The sequence below is a fragment of the Platalea leucorodia genome (assembly GCF_965183815.1).
Source record: "Platalea leucorodia genome assembly, chromosome: 7".
NCBI lineage: Eukaryota > Metazoa > Chordata > Aves > Pelecaniformes > Threskiornithidae > Platalea > Platalea leucorodia.
In genome coordinates, this window is record NC_138829.1 from 14,471,319 (window position 1) to 14,484,731 (window position 13,413).

Here is a 13,413-nt window from a genome sequence, read left to right on the forward strand (position 1 = left end):
TTAAAGTTAAATTTAAAAATTAATAAAATATTTTCCTTCTTTATAGTTATATAAAAAATGCCTATTAAAAAGTAGCTGGAGTGAACTAGCTGGAGTCTGGTTACTCTCCTAGCCTTATGAAATCGAAACTAGCAGCAGCCAGGAATAAGCCCTGCAACCTTTAACAGAGGTTTTGCTTCAAATCCAAGCCAATCCAGAACACACACTTCTGGAGCTGGAGATTTAAAGATCCAGCCCCACGATCATCTAGCGTAGAAAGCAATGCCATGAAACTGTTACACGGCACACAGAAAAACTATACGTTATTTAATTAATCCACTATTTACTCTGGAGGCATTTTGTTTTATTTACACCAGCTATTTCACACCCGTGGTAACTGACATAACAGTCAAACAACCCCAAACACCTCACTGCTGTTATGTCAGTAACTCAAACACATTGGTATTATTGCTTTGTCAGTAAGGTTTATTTTGGAAGTTCTGTTGCTTCAAGGTCTTACCTGTGGTAGCAGGACTGACATGTTTATCAGCCTCAGCAGCAGCTTTTTTAATCATACTCTGATCTATGGATTAATAGGGCTGTTAAGTTTACAAACAAACCAATAATTGCAAAAGGAAAGAACAACAAACACAAGTAAAACAAAGGCAGGAAGCCATACTGAACTCCACCAAGTAGCTGAATTAAATAAGGAAGGGGGTAAAAAAAACCCAAAACACCATTAGTGAAGGAGCTCCACAAATGGACAAGATAAGCAGCTCACTTTCCATGATGTACGCTGCTTTTAAGCTGCCTAGTTCAAGTCTAGAACAAGAACACAGACTGAAAACAAGCTAAGTATTTTTTTCCATTATAGGCTTGAAAGCCTGAAACTTGAAATCTTTAAACCAATTTTAAATCTGAAGTACTCAGAAAACGTCATCTTCTGTCCCGTGAAACTTCTTGTTCCAGACTTCAAACAGTACACTGGGGATCCTGTTTTCCAAAGGTACCAGCCTTCCCCCAATGCACACACACTTTTAACCCTAATCTACTTCATCGATAGATCAAATGAAAGAAGCAGCATCCAACATGCTTCAAACCCCAGTTTGCATGGGTGAGATTTGTGTGACACTTTGTGAGCTCAAATTCCACTTTTTACAATTCTAAATGTGGAATTTGTCATTAAACAATCAATGGAAAGAAAATGGATCGAGTCCCATGCAGCCCAAGTGGCAAAACACAAGAAGCCACCCCTCCAGTTTCACCCACATCTAAGCAAACCCCTCTCCTAACAGTCTCCATCACGAGCCTCCGTAATGCTATTCCAATACTGAAATTCAACTTAGTCTTATGCTAAGTAATTGCCTGCAATCTGTTACGAAGTAGCTGTGCCTACTACAGGAAAAACAGGCCATCATATGAAATGTATCATATTTGACAAAACTGCTGGAAGAAACAAACGATCAGGATACTTCAGATTCTGTTTTATGTTACAGAGTACATTTAATAAGGCTGACCATACACTAATGATACAACTGATATATAGTAAAATTAAAATTTCTTTACATAAATCATTACAGTAGCAATTATTTCCAGAAATTAGTGGGATTTAGCTGGCAATTATCAGGACTCACTTCAGTAATTTGTAATGTATGAGCAAGTGGCTTTGTAGTCCTCCATTTGCATTATCACAGTAGAACTTCTTACACTGTCATTTCACACACGCATTAAGAAGTATCCACGTCATATACACATTTAAAAAAAAAAAAAAGGCAAAAAAAACCCAAACAAAAAACGCCACAAACCAAAAAACAGCCACAGAAGGCAGAAGGATAGGCTTACAGCAGCTTTGCTTCAATGTACGTTGTACTATGGCTTTAATGATCTGCCACGACCAAGAAAGCAGCTTCTGATTTAGAGTCAACTCTGCTGACAGAATCCATGAAAATCTGGTCTGCATTTTGCTAAGTAAAGCCAGCAGGCAAGAAGAACTGATTTGGTTTTGACTCAGTAATAATTATTAGACTTTATTTCCTCCTCGCATCAGATAATATCTATTTTACGGACAACATAAAGCCTCTTAATGCCTTGTACAACCAGATTTGGTGGAACATTTTGTCACAGTGGAAGCTATCTTTAGTAACATTTAACTTATCTGATATTTTAATTTTTTTTTTTGCAATCAAACAGACAAAGACAAAATGAGGAGAATACAACAGAAAGGGAACAGGAAAACAAGATCACAGACATTTACTGCATATTCTGTCCAACAACTAGCATGATATACAATCAACTAATCTGGCTCTGTAGTTCTGTCCCTTTCTCCTTTCCTCATCTCCAGACACAAAACATTATAACAAACACGACGTCTCGGTTCAGCAAATTAATGAAGTAGTTCCTTACCTATTCTGTTAAATCAATCCCTAAAAGTCAATATCTGTCAAACTCACAAATATATAACCGCAATGAAAGGAAGTCCTAATTTCCAGCTGAGAAAATTATGAATCCATAATTACATATCATACTTCTGATGTGAATTAAGTTTTTAATTTATATTAATATATATCTGAACCCCAAAATAAACAATTTCTTAATTTAGACAATAGAGAGCCTGTGAAGTCAGCCAGACTTTCTTTCCACATCTAGGTTGCCACCACTCTTACTCTTAAGACTACCCAAAAACACCTCATGCGTTTCTGCTAAGCTGCAGATAGGCAAGTCTCCCAGGCTTTCGCAGCCTCACTGCCTACAGTAAATCACGCCGGCTGCGTTCTAATAAACCCTTAATGCTGCGAAGCGCTGGATGTTCAACTCCAGCTTTTCTGATCTGTGTACAGACAAACCCGTTCTTGCAGAGCAGGAACCAAGAGAGAGGATGCTGCAAGCCCATAGGCGCAGCACAGCGTACTGCCGAGCAGCAACGCCTGCCACATCTGCCACCTTGCTGGCTCTGGATCTGCTGCGCTGCAACGGGGTCAGGCACCAGCTGCAGCTCTACTTCTCCTTCGTACCTGTGGCTGGTGTTGCACCACCTCCTCAGTCACGTCACCTCTGCGCTAGCTCAGAGCTCTGTCTTTTGCTATGCCTGCACCATCCAAAGACACTTAAGACACATTTTTAATTAAATGAAAATTACATTTTACTTAAATTTAATTAATGTTTTCTATCAGAAAAAAACTCTTAGAAGTTTCACCCATAGAAGACAATACATTCCCCAAAGAGTTTATAAAACAATCTTGATCAAAAGTGAGGAAGTGGGAGCCATGGTTAAATACAGGGAGTGGATTAAGCGGCAAGAACATGGAAATGTTTCACTGGTTCATGGGAACTTCAGAAGGCTCACAGATTTAATCACTTGGATTTTTATGTGTTCTCTTTAACAGGTTAAATTTCAAGATTATTTCTTTCTTTAGTTTGATTTGTTGATTTTGAGCATTTCAAAGATCCAAAGAATAACCTGGTTTAGTATATATAAAACACTCTTTGAATGGCACTACCTATTTTAGATATATCTGAAATGCAAACCTTTGGTAGGTCCTTTCTTGTTCTGCATGGCCTGCTGTTCCTCTGTAATATTCAAGCGTCGAACCACATCAGCAAGGGCTGATTTGAGCAGCTGGATGTCATCTTCCTGCATCTGGACACGTTGCTCCAGAGAGGCAATGCGGTCCGTTACCTCCATACTGCTTGCAGCAGAGGCACTGTCATCTAAATAAAACAGCAGAAAAAGATGGATTATCAGCAATGTATAACCATCAAGGCATACCTTATATAACTGGCTGCAGGTAAAACCAGGGTTTTTCTCAGACCTGATGACCTCTTGAGGAGGAAAGTTTTTAAGTAACCAAAAGGAAGAGATGAAAATAAAATAAATAAATAAATAAGACGAGTACTTAAATAAGATGTGATAATGAGGTTGGCTTCAGGACTACTTAGTGTTAATTGGGCCCCACTATCAATTATCTACATGTCTGAACTGGAGCGATCAACCGTCACCCTTCACTGTTCTGCTCAACACAACATTCTGGCACTGGCAGTCATTCAGGTAGAGAGCTGTACTTTCTGATATGCTACACACCCCTCCACATTTTTCCTCCTCACATATGTGACAGAATGTATACATTAGACACATATAAGCAACAGACAGGCTTACATTTTTTCAAGTTATCGTCCACAGACTGGAGAATAGATATTAACCCCATCTGCAAACTCCTAATGTATACCAGCAGCTTTATGAGAACATTTCCTCTGACTGAAATAGAAACATGAAATAAATTCAGAACTACTCGGTAATTGTACTGTTAAGCCTGCAAATTCTTAAAACGGTCATTACTTTGCATACAATTCCCCCATTATTTGGAAATAACCCACAGAAGCTTAAAAGCTGCAACTCCCTGATGAGGGCTACACATTCTTTCCACCCAAAACTAGTAATAAGAATATTTTTCCTTAATGAGCACTTTCGTTCCACTGCAGTTCCTATCACATAGAAACATTGTAATTTCTTACAATGCTAAGTTGGGGAAAAAGAAGAAAGGAAGACAAAAGCAATGCCAAAGATGTCAAAGTCAGTATCTATTCAGGAAAAAAAATTGTGCAGTTTTTAAAGAGAATTGCAAGGTTTTATTTAACTAGGTGGATTTGAAACCTAAAAAAAAGTTGGGTATTAACTTACTGGATCGTTTTAAGTAATGTTAGTCAAGTGATGATTGGATTATAGCTTTCATTTGAAGATTTAATAAGTTATACTTTAGCAAAAATGGATGTTTATGCTACTATCTACAATCATAATCAACTTCTCCCTCATTCCTAATGCAAGTCCACAACACATATTTCTTCTGTTAAAGCCGATCTCTCTTTGTGAGGAAACTGGTATTTGTTTTCATTTCTTGTGTACTTAATTCTCCTCCATTCCAAACCAGAGTTTTCCACTTCTTTTGTACAAGGGCATAAAATGAAAGTTAAACGACTGGTGCATAATAATAATTAGTGTTGAATTTTAAAACAAAGTAAGTGTTTCAAACAGGAAAACAACAGCTTCTGAGTGCATTTAAAAGCATGTCCAAAAATGTTAATACATACAAACTTTTAATCAGAAGGATCTGGGAAAAAATTGCATTTAAAATAAAAAAAATTATATATATATATATATATATATTCATCTCCAAACCACCCCAATACAAATTGGTTTTGAAATCTGTTCATAAGCTGTGTTTGGCTTTCTTACCCCTTGCACCCCCAACAGCTATCTGCGGTTACCAAAAGCTGAATTAGAAACGACTCAGAAACAAAGACTATAACAACATTCACAGTCCCTAAATAGCTACAGGCTAATATAGTTTAAATTGTTTGTTAATTCTGTTATAGGATTTAAAATATCAACATTAGGATATTATTAGGCTGAATATAGTCATATTTAAGTACCCAGTTCTAAAGAAACAGAACCAGAACTCAGGTTCCTGAAAAATGCTGAAAAACTTTCCCCACGACAAAGCTTTTCAAACTTTGGCCTAATCAGACTTCTGCTCCACACAGGCCTCTGTCCTGCAGCTGTTACAGGTAATTAATCCCCAAATTCAGATTAGCAGCCATGCTGGCAGCAGTATGAGCCGCCTGCAGAACTTAACCTCTCCTTGTACAAACAAAAGGCCCACGCTGCTCTAATGACTTTACACTTTAACTCAGCTGGAAATAACATGGATTAGCATACTGGACAATAGGCAACCAAATCAAAAGCTTGATTTAACCAATACAAGCCAAATTCAAACTTCGGCCATTCTGCCAAACGCAGGACGGCACGGCATCTGAGTTCAGTCAAGAAAAAATAGCCAGTTCCCAAATGCAGGGCAGAGAAGGAAACCCAGGGAGAAACTGGTTGGTGTTAAAATGTTCTAGCCCTTGTTACAGAAGAAAATATGCTCACTGAAGTATCAATTTCACTAATTTTTAAGTTTAAAGAAACAGTATTTTTGCTCAAATATAAATCTTCAAATAGTAAATCAGTGGCACTGGTTTATTTACAACCCCATAAAAAAATCCTCCCACTAGTAACTATTAAGATGTACATCTCTCTCTCTCCTTCCCCCTTCTCCCAGCTGCCACTGTGACCCTTCCCCTCGCACCCTCGCTGACCAACAGGCACCAGCAAACCCTTCCCCTGCACGCAGCGTGTCCGTGCCTTCCGCCATCACCCTTCTTCCTGGTCCCTGCGGACGTAACCCTCGTCCTTGCTGCAACATACAACTTGCCTTTTTATGATGGTTACTTCGCTGGATGCAGTTCCCTTCCAAGGATGCAGAAAAGAATAAAATTTGTAACAACTTCCAGCAAGATTGCAACTGAAGACAAGATTTCTTAGAGCCCGGTCACACTTCACTTTGCCTCCCCTTCGCACACATATAAAAGTAAGCTAGAAAGGAGACATGGAATATAATAAAACTACGTTTTCCGAAGAATGCAAAGTTCAATTATAAAATAAGCATAACCTGTTTGTTATGCAAGGAGAGGATGGAATGTTCTTGCCGTTGAGATCATTATATTCAAGTATGTTGAGCAATAAAGTTGCAACTTCAACGCAGCCAAATAAGCAAAGTGGTATGGTACCAGAAAAAATAATTCATGATATAAATTAACGAAGCAACAACAAAAAAGTCACAACAGATGTCATCTACTCTGCCCACAAGAGCAAAAGCTGTATCGTTAGCCTAACTTGTGATCTGCCTCTGCAGTATACAGCTCATCCTCACAGCAAAGAACGTTTGCGAGGAAATTTTTAGCACACATTTGTAATGCAATTTAGACTCCAAGTAGAGTCATCTTATTATTATTGTTTCCAAGCCAATATTAAATTTAAAGTGACTATACATTTTATAGCACCTAGTTCCACATTTTCTCCTGGACAAACCACATCCTCAAGGATCTCACACGGGGTGGGCTGGGAGGGGAGCAGGGGGGTTCGGAGGAAGGCGCTGTGGGGTGTCAAGAGGCCACCGACTGCTGTGCCTTGGGGTGGTCCAAGGTCCACGGTCGCTTGCAGGGTCCATGCATGCACTCACGCGGCAGCTGGGTTACAAGCGTGCTTTGGTTGTACAGTTACAGTAACTGAGAGAAAAGCGCTTTATAATAATGATGTAAAGATCCTCAAAACCCTTCAGGTGGATCCAAGGAAACATAAAGCATGCTTTTAAAAGAAATCCACATAAATAGAAATCTGCAGCAATAATACACAACCGTTACTGCACAGCTTTGCCATATAATAAGAATACCATTATATCGATATGTGCTACTTTTTGCGACACTAAATTCAACATTAGCAACTCTAACAGTGTCAATATGTTTAGGTTTGGTGACCTCTTTGCAATCTAGTGGTCATAAAACCCACAGATGTTCACTATCTTGAAAGGCATATGAAGGAGACTACAAATCCTAACAATTTGCCTGGAAGCGTTAGATCTACTTATCAGTCACTACCACCACTTTTCCCCATGGACAGACAGAACAGACATCATATCACCTACATGGGTAGCATCGATAGCATGTTAGAATTAATCATTGCCTTTTTCCCTCAATGGGAAGAAAAAGGACTTTTAAAGTGAAATTTATATAACCTGCTTTTAGAAATCTGAAGTGAATCACGTTCTACAAGTGTTCATTTCTTTTCATGGATTATAATGCAAGTCTAAACCACTGTCTCAAACATGTAAATCTGCATCTCATGACATAAATGCCACCTACAATGTCCAAAATTAGATAAAATGAGGAGGTATCAATTCAGATGCCTGATTTTTTCATCGTAATACATATTTGTGGTAAAGCTTGGAAAGAAGAGTCATTTGTCATTTATGCTTTGCTGAGATCCTGCAGGTTTCAAAGAGAAGGCAGAAAAAAAAGGGAATGTTCCTCATGCCTCTCTTTAAATTTTCCAACCAGCTAATCCATGATCTCATAGATTGGAAAGATTTCTTGTGGCAAACTAAAAGACAATACTGAGTCAGATGACTAATCTGCTTCCAGAGCGTCTTCCAGTTTTTCAGCAATTTATTACTTGAACTTAGCCAAATGTGAAGAAACATCTGAAGCAAAGCCAACAACAGGACGTGTATGCTGTTTACAATAATCATTTCAATATTATTTCCTTGTATGTAGGCTAAAGCAAAACGACATACTTACACTATTAGTTAGAAGAAAGCATATTAAAATGCATACTATTTTCTACAGATGTTACCTGCTGGAAAACCTAAATCTGAACTGTCCGTTAATGGTGTAGGCAATAATTAAAATAGACTTGGCATTTCTCCCCCCAGAAGAACTACTTCATTAAACTTATTATTCCACCTTTGCCTTATGCAGATATTAATTTTGTGACTGTCTTGTCCAGCTCAGACCATGGCAGCTGATTAAGTAGTGGAATCATTAGGTACTGATTCTCAAAAGACTAGCAAACAAATTTGAGTTTATTCAATCTACATGGTCTCTTTGGAGCACCAATTAACAGGATCAAATTGTACACAAAGTACTTCCAGAAGTTTTCAGGATATATTCTGTGCGTTATATGTTTGTAAAGTACCTAGCAGAATGGGGGTGTGGTTGCTAGACACTGTTATAATACACTTTAAAAGCAGCATCTTAAAGTCTTTGCCAGAGTTGTCCCTGAATTTAGACACTCTGCAGGACATCAGAAAAGAAAATCTAAGCCTTCTGGGGATAGCAAATTCCGGCAGTGGTCTCTGGCAAAAATTAAAGATAACCCATGTGATCAAAAACATGCCAAGGGACGGCAGTGGAAAGGCGGCATCACCCGCACACAGAGATGGCCTTCTTCTAGCATAAAGATATAGATTGTGCCAACAAGCCTGAACTGAGCTTGACTGGTAGGAATACTGTCCGTCACTGAGAGATATCGGTAAGTGTATCACACTCAGCACACCTCCTGAAATTAATTGGTACAAGTATTTACATTCCTTGGAAATCACTATGAACTTCATGACCGCTACTAGAGCCTTATGAAACACGCACATGGACAGAAAGGAATTCTCCACCCCCCGCATGCCACCACCTGTATGGTGGAACACGGTAGCTGCTCAGAAAGCCCATGACACCAAAGGAGAGAAAGTTAAGAATAGCATTTATTAAAAAATAAGCAAACAAAAAAGAACAATCCCGCAGCTGAATTTAGATAGGGAGAACTATAGACTGGATTTGACCCAGCATACTAGCAAGTAGGTAAGAACAGTGAAGATGCTACACTTCCAGAAACATTTTTCCACCTGAAAAGGCCCACGTTTTTCAGACTCCACTAACTCTGCAAAACTGTCAGATGTGGCACGTGTCACTTGGTACACATTTGGCAACCTCCCCTTCTCCTGCCCACATCATCACTGAGATCTCATGCAAGTAATTGAGTTACTTAAACTATTTTCTTCAAGCTCCCTGGGAGTCACACTAACTTTCAAATGACCTCTCCGCTTCACCTCTCTCAATGCCATCTGTTTAGCTTGAAACACTAACAGTGCAGAAAAAAAATCCCTCTGTGGCAGGCATCTCCTGCGTCTTCAAAATCCTGTCCTTCCTTTTTGGTTCATTTCATGCATCTTTGAGTCTGGGGCACAGAAGTCAGCCAGACAACCTATTCGACAGATACAGTCTGTCTGACTTGACAGCAACAGAGAGAAAAAGGAGAATTAGGAAGGGACACAACCATCCACGGTTTAAAATTAAAACATCTCGCAAAATGAACACGAGCAATTCGCTGTGGCACATAAACAGGGGAATGCAGCCACCACACCGTTGCCAGGCTTAGATGCAAGATCTGGAAAGTACCAAGTATTCCCCTTGTAGCAATTTCTGTGGCATAATGTCAGCAGTCGTTTGCAGACCAAAAGACTCTCTGTTCAAGAGAACAATGGGAAAATAAAACAGCAGGTTTAGTTTCCTTTGACAACACTACGCCAAGCCTCTTTGTTTAAAAGATTAGTGTCGACAGCATTGCACAGACTAAATATCTTTCCTCCATCCACTCTTCTAACGCAGAACATTGTACCGTACCTGAAACACAGCAGCAGCTTTCCAGGCTTGTCTCCTGGGGACAATGACAACACATATGGGCAACAGCTTATCATAAAGTCTGGTACATACTGGACTGGTCTGCTAGACCCTGATTTGACCAGATTAGAGCGTTCCACTGTGAGAAGCAAGTGGATTTAAAGCCCAAAATAATGTTATCCTATTTAATCTTGTTATTTTGTGTGGTTAGGGAAAAAACAGACAAATCTTTAACTACAGTTAAAACTGTAAAACCATGTTGCTTTACATGAAGTTTCGGAAAGCAAAACTAGTTGCCAGCTGAACGCTAAAGGAATGGCCTTTATTATGTCAAATCCTCTAATTGCATTTCACTATAAAAGTATATATAACAGGATAAAAGTGCAAGCACCATGTGTGCTTTTTTAGCTGGAAACCTTTGACTGTGAGGAACAAGAAATCAAATCTAATCTTTAAACCAGATAGCCATAGGAACAATATCATGCCTATCTATAAGCTTATATATTTATATATGCATACAGTCTCTGAACAGGTAGGACAACTTTTCAGTTCAATCCCTATTCTAATGCATGTACTTAAGAGTGATTAGCATTGCAAGGAGATGCCCTAGTTGGGTACAATCAGGTACATCTCACAGTAAGTAATCTGAACAGACCAGATTAGTTTTTCCATGTCCTCACAAGGTATGTATGTGTAGGAGGAAACAGGAAGGAGACAACTCTATCCCACACATCCACCTAATGCCATACTCTGGACTGCACTGGGAACCCAAGAGATAGGTGATCTGAAAGAGACCACAGGAACAGTAATGTAAATCATCTTGTGAGAACAGACCACTTCTAAACCATTCGAATAAAAAAAAAAATTGTAATCCAAATACTTGTTCATCTACTACATCTACTTAGTTGGACGCGATGATCCTTGTGGGTCCCTTCCAACTCAGGACATTCTACGATTCTATATATGGACTACAGATAGTTATTTTTGTGAATAGTATTTTCCCTCCTCTAATATAGCTAGCTATTGTAGTCCAATATTTATAAAATCTTATTACTGTATTTCCCAACATGCACTGAGGAATAACTTGTCCTTTTACAGTTTTATCACTAGAAACTTAAAGACGAGGAATATAACTTCCTAAAATTAGAAGCAGAATTTGAAAGGATAAATCCATAATAGCAATCATCACTCAGAGCCTCGCAGCTGGGTGCACTGTATTCATTAACAAAATGGGAGAGAAGAAAATGATCTTAATAGAAAATTCTCAGAAAGTTCCTCGTGGCTAATTAGTCAGCAATCACTGTAGCAGAATTATAAGCATGTGCCCTTGACCTGCCTGTAGCTGTCGAGCTGTAACCAGCGGCTTACTGGTTTTTTCCCCTAGCAGATGGGAGATGAACTTCTATTTGGAAATCAACCAGTTAAAAATGATCTTCTCCAATAGTGCTTAAGCAGAAGATGGAAGAAATTTTTGACATATCAATAAATTAGAGGAATTTTCCCCCGAAGAGGTCTATCAATGTAAATGCTTTACAGTTCAGAGTGACTGTGTTGGCTCTGTTCAGCATAGAAATCAATAGAAAACTTTTTAACAAATTATCATTCCTCTACATTATGCTGGGATCAGTCTGTACCATTAAAAAAAAAAACAAAAAACAAAAAACAAAAAACAAAAAAAACCCAACATTGTGAATAAAAGCCAGGAGAATAAAGACAACCTTCTGTAGCATAATATTAACACAAGGGTAGCAGTCTGAGAGAAGTGACACCATGGGATCTGCCTAGTTAAGAAGCTGAAGATACAGTCTAACACAAACTTGTAAAGAAAGGAACCGGTAGGGTAATTAATCGAGGTATCTCAGGGCAGAAGAGTTGGGCTCTGTTTTACCACGTTATCTTCTTGGTGATGCGCTGAGGATGTGCCTGTATCACACCCTTAGGAACGAGAGAAGAAGAGCAGATTGTGGAACATGGGAGAACATTTATGACGAGTCTCATCTCCACATCACAGCTACAGCTCAACGTTCAAGTCATTCTACAAAAGCTAGCAAGGGATGAATTCAAATTCATCACATGATGTACGCTAATAAGACTTCAGCTTTTGTTTAGCACTGTTAGACAAAAAGAACCAACTTAGATGCAAGATTTGTTTCTGCTAAACATGTTTTAAACCATGCACAAATAAACTCCACACACTGGTACACACAAAATGTTTTCTTAGAAACTTTATCAGTACTTAGTTCAATATATTTTCCCTGCCTTTAAAAAAAGTGGGTGTCTCCACTGGATTCTGCAACTATGCCATATGCAAGTAAAGCAGAAAGATTTATTTTTACTTAAATCTGTCCTGACTGCAAAAGGCAAGAAAACTGATTTAAAACATCTTTTAAAAGTTACTGATGTCAGCCTGTGATAATGCATTACTAACCAATTTTATTTTATCATCTTGTTTGTTGTGTACTTCTTAAGTTATTTTCCTAGAGAAAAGCTGATTCACACTAGCAAGAAACCAGTAAGACATATCGGCCACTAGTTGATCTGCAATTAAATGCAGCCTTTATGTTACGTTAGAGAGAGCACTATATAAACACTTAAGAAACTATTTGCGTTCGCATCCATTCCTTCACTTTCATAACTTTCATATTCAATATTAAAATGGCAACTGATACTCAAATTTACTTGGACCATTAACTTCTTACCTATAATTTCTTATAATCCTCATTTTAATGAAAATTATAATCATATATGCGTAAGAATCGAAAAATCTCAGCCTCTAATCAATAGCATTTATTTGTAAGATATAACTCCCCCAAATATTCTGCATTTACACTTCTTAAAGGCTTACCAGCTTTTCAGATTGTTTTCTGTAGACTCAAAGTAAGCGACATAATAGATAGAGAACAAAACATTCCTCCTGCACCTGCAGAAGGGGTCACTGATGTCAAAAGCAGATTTATCACTTTTGCAAACTCTGGTTACTTGTTCTCAGCTAACGGCTTCACTTCCAGCAGTGGTCTGACTTTTTTCAGAACTCTGTACCTCGTGAATATTTTAGTTTCTGAAATTAATGCAGTATAACATTAGGTTTCATTACAGGTTGTCACAAAGACAAATCACAATCTAAATATTTAAAGGAAAAAAAATCTTTCAAATTTGGAAAACTATTTTAAGTCTTCTTTTAAAACCTGTCTTGTTCAGTACTACTGTCTTTCACAGTAATGTACAATTTTTTTTCACTATTGCCAGTCAACCTAGCGCTCGTGAGAAGTAGTTGAATTAACTAGTGACAGCCTTGCTTGGATGGGAGAGGAAAAAAGCACACAGGATGGCCACAACAGACTGGAATTTTTCCCATATTGTCCATCTTTGTATTCAGTTAGGGTTAAGTCTTTC

At 38.3% G+C, this 13,413-nt stretch overlaps 1 protein-coding gene across 2 annotated transcripts in view; it reads right to left on the reverse strand.

The window, feature by feature from the left end:
* Window positions 1–13,413, reverse strand: part of EML1 (EMAP like 1) — a 131,723-nt gene that overhangs the window by 53,291 nt on the left and 65,019 nt on the right. For both annotated transcript variants that reach the window (XM_082318007.1, XM_082318008.1), the window contains exon 2: window positions 3,505–3,687. In XM_082318007.1, the coding sequence (XP_082174133.1) occupies window positions 3,505–3,687 (183 nt within the window). The remainder of the gene's footprint in view (window positions 1–3,504; window positions 3,688–13,413) is intronic.